Source organism: Vanacampus margaritifer, chromosome 20, assembly GCF_051991255.1.
Source record: "Vanacampus margaritifer isolate UIUO_Vmar chromosome 20, RoL_Vmar_1.0, whole genome shotgun sequence".
In the NCBI taxonomy this organism is placed as follows: Eukaryota; Metazoa; Chordata; class Actinopteri; order Syngnathiformes; family Syngnathidae; genus Vanacampus; species Vanacampus margaritifer.
In genome coordinates this window covers 15,233,980-15,240,000 of record NC_135451.1, presented here as the reverse complement: position 1 = coordinate 15,240,000, position 6,021 = coordinate 15,233,980, and the positions used below count along the sequence as shown (strand labels likewise).

The window sequence follows — 6,021 nt, the reverse complement described above, 5'->3', positions numbered from 1 at the left end:
AGGGCAGTAGGGGCAAACTATTGACTGGTCGCCAGTCAATATGGGGGCACATATGGACAAACAATTGACTGGTCGCCACTCAATATCGAGGCACAAAAATGCATAGGTCGACAATAATGCAGAAAGCCACAAAAACAACATCTTAGAAAACCGCCAAGAAGCCGGTTTGATTGTATACAAATTGAGCTTCCTCAATTTGTGCGCCCCCCCCCACACACACACATCAGGTGTGAAATTGGGATGGTGACGTCGTCATGTGACCACCGCGCACACACACAGGAAGGACAAAACTAGTTTCAACTTGTTCTCAGCGCTGTCATTATTGACACTTTGCTCTATGTGTGTGTGTGTGTGTGTGTGTGTGTGTGTGTGTGTGTGTGTGTGCCATCTGATAGCCTCCATTGGCTACGATTAGTCACACCCAGACACACACACACACACACACAGGTGTGAGAAGAAAGGCGAGGAGGACATGAATCAGAGCGAGTAGGACAGTAAGCACGTCCACTCTGTGTGTCCTCGCTCACATTGTCTCTTACGTGATTGGCTGCCTGATTTAAGAGCGCCAAGTTCTCATTCGTCAGCAGAGTAACCTCGGCGAGCATGTGACAAACGGCGTATCTGGCGCGCACACACACACACACACACACACACGCGAGCACACACAGACTTGTGTTGTGTGCAGCCGGGTGTGAAGTGTGCGTCCATAAGTCAGAGGAGAAAGTGTTGCAAGATAAGAAAAGCTGCAGATTGTCTTTGGTGCTGCATTCAAGTGCGGAGGGGAAAAAAAACGACGGGGCAAAGCTCACATTGGCTGCTTCAAGAAATTGTGTGCGGCTGTTATTTTCCGTGCAGTAATGTAGAATTTTCGAAAATGTGACTAGTAGTCATGAAGCAGCCTTTACTGGCAAAACCGTCATTTTAAGTAAAATAAAGAAATCTGTCTGGAGCTGCAAAACCTTTGAACATTATGATGAACGAAAAAATATGTACATATGGTAATTTCCTTCCTCACTTTTTCCTTTTTTTAAGACATTTTACGGCTATTTTTTGACCCTTTTTTTTAAAAAAAACTTTTTCATTTTCTGACAATTTTGCGCACATTATATGATATTTTTTGGCAATTATTTTTCAGTTTTTGAACAATTTATAGTTACTTTTTAAACATTTTTCTTTTTTTCTTTTTTTTTTTAATGAATTTTTTTTTTTGGGGGGGGGGCAATTCCAGAGACATTTGGTGGTAACAATTTTTTTGTTGCCTTTATGGTTACTTTTTGAAATTTTTTTTTTCTGTTTAAAAAAAATAAAAATATTCAGATTTTTGGGGGGGGAAATTTTGTCGACACTATATGGTAATTTTCTGCTTTCCCTCTATATTTTGGGGCATTTTGTGGTTCCTTATTTACCATTTTTAAATATAAAAAAAATCATACATGTTTAATTATTCATGTTTTTTTTTAATCTAAATCAGCAATTCATTCAACCATTTTATCTCAAATTAAAAAATTGTATATATATATTTTTTTAAATAAATATTTATTTTCAACTAATTTTTTTTTAGAGATCAAAAAGGAGCCACATGTGGCTCCAGTGCCATAGGCTGCAGACCCTTGTACTAGTAGCACACAGTTGCCAAGCTGTGTAACTAGTAACATGCAGTTGTTCTACTAATGCGTAGTGATGTCATCAAGTGGCGCAAAAAAGTTGACCTGTAAAGGCCGTTGGTGCAACAAATTGCCTTGATAGTGAGGCCAAAAAGTAAATAAACAAGTTTTGTGGGCTTGAACAGGTGCTCTGAGGGACGCCAGATTTGCATGCGCTTACCTGTTGGCATCCAACTATCAGCGCCTTGAGGCGGCGGCCCTCGCTCCCAGTCCAAGTCGTCTTCTTTGGACTGGGCCAGACTGCAGTCCGGACCTTGACCGAGCAGACACGCTGAAAAGCACGCACACACACACACAAAAACGTCAACCAAGAGGAAAAAACAAGCAAGCGACAATCAGCTGACCGGGTGGACTTTCATATTTTAGAGCAGCCGGTTCGTTGACAGGAAATGAAATCAAGACCAAGCCCCCCCCTCCCCGACCTCACTCCGACACGCACACACACACATATGTCACATACCATTCCATGTTGCAACATGTATGTTGGCAGAGCGATGACAGGGAACAGAAACGCACCCTGAGGACACATTCGCACCATGTGTGTGTACATGTCTAATCAATCAATCAATTTTATTCAGCAGACTCAAAGCCCATTAAAAAAATCAATACATAAATAAGATATATAATAATAATAATAGTAAATAAAAAAATTATTAAAATGAAAAAAAAAAAACCTTGAAAAAAAAAAAATAATAATAATATTTAATCATGTACAGTAATTGATTTTCAACTAATTCACAATCAATTCTTATAACTTCTTATTGAATGACATCACTTCCTGATAACCACAGAAGAAAGCCCCCCCCCCCACCCCAATTGATGATGGCGATGGCCTTTTGTTGTTGATTGCATGCGCAGGTGGTCAACTTGGACATTTGCGTTGCTATGGAAACCACTGTGAACACATTGAGAGGTAACGCAAACAACACAATCGTGTATTGATATTTAGTGGCGGGAATCACAGCCGACAATCAATACCCAACGTGCCACACAAACACAAACGCACACGCGTACACACTCGCACAGCAAGACGAGTTTTCTGTGCGTCAAACTTTCAGGAAACTGACTTTTCCTTCCTGTCTTTGTCTGTCTGTCCATCACACACACACACACACACACACACACACACACTCACACTCACTCGCACACACACACTAATTAGCAGTGTGAAACCAGGCTTGCCTAATGTGTGTTATCATCCAGTGTCAGACAATGTGTGTGCGCATACACGCACCATTAGCCTCACAGTTATCTGTTAGCATGTTGTGCTATCCCTGCGAGATGATTGGACGAGACAGGACAGGCCGCCGCAATGACACGGCAGCTCCCAGCAGGTCCTGCGGCATCTCACTGTTTGTGTGTGTGTGCGTGTGTGTGTGTGTGTGTGTGTGTGTGTGATTAGAGGTGACAGTGGACACACAATGACAGACAGCAGTGGTGGCATTTAACTGGTGACACGTGCACGCGCACACACACGCACGCACTCACACACACACTGGGAGGGCAAACAATAAAATGGCCGCATCAAATCTTGTGCTTGTGTGTGTGCGTGTGCGTGTGTGTGTGAGACCGTGCGAAGGTGTGCACGGGTGAAATGGTGAACTAGAAATAAACAAAAGCATCCCTGGACAAAGGCCACGTCGTTCAGTCGCGTGTTTGTGGACCTCGGAAAAAAAAAGCTTTCGACACGCTGAACGCAAAATTTGGAAAAGGTCACGAGCAGCAAATTGTAGTTGTGTTTTTTTTCCTCACACGGCCATTAAGGACCACAAAATGGCGCCTTCATGTTATTACGTATAGATACACAAAATGTACAATAAATTGATTTGGTTCAAATCAGAAGACAAGTTGCCCAAAAAAGTGCAAAGCACAATGATGGAGCGCCCCCTATCTGTCGGAGTTGGGAGTAAACTTTAGAACAACAACAAGTAGCCCCTGGGCGTTATTTGACCATTTTTGGGCTTTTTGTTGGTTCTGACCAAGCCATTTCAAAATAAAATAACGCCCAGGTGTTAATCATGTTTAAAAAACAAAAAACAAAAAAAACGCTGCCAACATGAAATCCAAGCCAAGATATGCAAATGAAGTTTTAAGGCAAATTGTAAATTCTCTGAAGTCCTCTTGTTTATGTTTAACAAATTTAAATCATCATAAATCATGCTGTTCCTACTAAGTACTGCCTCAAATGTTCTCCATTTTCGCTACTGTAAATGTATAGCATCGGATGCCGAGAAACGTTTCTTGGGAGGAGTAATATGGCGGCCTCGCGACTTCAGAAATCTTGGCCTATCGGCTATCCCGTCATATATGTACAGATCAGTGCTCAGGGCTCAGTAACAACCAATCATGGATCACCTTTTTGCTGGCTTTGGTCATGTGACGTTCACTAGCTCACTTGTGATTGGTCGATACCTGAACTCTGAGCAACTGATTTGTCATCTTCCGTTTGACAGCATATGACAAAATGGCCGCCGCCTGAGATGGAGGATTTCGCTGCTTAACTCATATATAATGTGCAATTCATACATTAAATCACTATTTAAGTACTTCTGACAAAATTTGTCTTACAGTAATAAATACTTTTAGTAGGAATAAAACACTCTCATATAACATATCATTTGAAATCAACACATGCTTTACATTCAAGCAGATACTTACTGGGGTCTACCAGCAGCATATAGAGCTGTAGAAAAAGAAAGTTTTCTTTGAGATTTGAACTCGAATGGCCAATCCAACACACGCACACACAGAAACACACACACACACACGCACACTCCTCTTTCAAAGCATGAGGAGTGTATTTATTCTATAAACTATTCAGTGTGTGTGTGCAGAAACAGTAACTGGCTGCTAACAGCTTTAGCTTTAGCAGAGCTTGCTAACTTGCCTCAGGCTAAACATGAATAATGCAGTAGTCAACCCTGCACTTTTGTGTGCGTATGCGTGCGCGCGCGCGCGTGTGCGTGCGTGCGTGCGTTGCACTTGAGGCATCACTGTGACGCTATGAGAATAATATGCTAATGACTAATAATTAGCCTGAAACATACACACAGATTATCTTGCCCTCCTCCTCCCTCAAGGCTGCAACTGCTTCTGGCGAGCGAGGGGGAGGGGGGGGGGGCTATGGGCGGGGGGGGGGGCGTCAGGGGGTTTGCCGAAAGTGTGCAGGACACAACACGTCTGCACATGACAAGACCGCTGGGACAAAAGTTGGAGTGTCTGCGGCAACAACAGCAACTCGACAACAACAACACGTTCGCAACGGCAACTCGGTCAATTCAGTCCAATTCGGACTCCAAACCGCTTCCAAGGCAATTCCGATCCGCTTCACATTCCAAACAGGTCGCTCACATTCGTTCTCGTCGCCGTCAACGTGTTGCTTCGCGGCGTCACACACAGGCCACGTTGCCGTGGTTAACACACACGCACACACATGTGCGCGCGCACACACACAATAAGAAAGGTCACTTTTAATTCCAAATGTTCTAATCCTGCAGAATGAACACGCACGATCGTGCACGCCGAGGGATTAGACGATATCATAAAGGCAAAAAGATGTCAGATTAAAGATAAGAAGGCAGATGAGGAATGAAAAGGAAAAAAAAATCTTTTCATCCTTAATCTTTCTTCAATTCCTCACATGCACGTGAGTGTGCACGTGCATGTGAGGAATTGAAGAAAGATTTCGGTGAGTGAGGGAAGAAAGTTGAGAGTGAAAGGACTCCCCCCCTCCCCTCCCTCCCCCAAGGTCTTCCACAGGGAAGCCTCGTAAATCGTACATCATAAATACTCAACTCTGGAGTAGGCACCGATATCAAGTACCGATACCGCTTGTATTTTTGATACTTTTTTAAAAGGTACACATTTTCCCATAAATTTGCATGAAATTAATAACAATTTAATATTCTTCTAATTGCTAATTCCTGATCATAAAAAGCAGCGAGTACCGATACCTTGAAATAAGACCAGGTATCGGCCCTTGGTATCAGTACTCGGCCATCCTAAGCGATAATTCAACATCATTGCCGCATGTATGGTGATAGACACGTGATCAATAACACACAAATACCGTCAATAAAAAAGTTGCAGATAGAAAAAAAATCCTCCTTCTCATCTTTCTCCTTTTCCTCACCCTCCTCCTTGAACCTCCTCCTCATCTCTCCCTCTCCTTTTCCTCACCCTCTTCCTGCTCCTCTTCCTCCTCATCATTCTCCTCTTCTTCACCCTCCTCCTCCTCACGTTTCCTTACGTTCCTCCTCAATTTTCTCCTCCTCCTCCTCCTCCTCCTTCTTCTCATCTTTCTCTTCTCCCCCACTCTCATCCTCCTCCTCCTCCCCCTCCTCATCTTCCTCAACCT

General features: G+C 43.1%; 1 protein-coding gene across 1 annotated transcript in view; it reads right to left on the bottom strand.

Moving 5' to 3' along the window:
• Nucleotides 1–6,021, bottom strand: part of LOC144040674 (receptor-type tyrosine-protein phosphatase mu-like) — a 37,222-nt gene that overhangs the window by 26,128 nt on the left and 5,073 nt on the right. Inside the window, exon 2 of the mRNA XM_077555056.1 lies at nt 1,825–1,935. Within this exon, the coding sequence (XP_077411182.1) occupies nt 1,825–1,935 (111 nt within the window). The remainder of the gene's footprint in view (nt 1–1,824; nt 1,936–6,021) is intronic.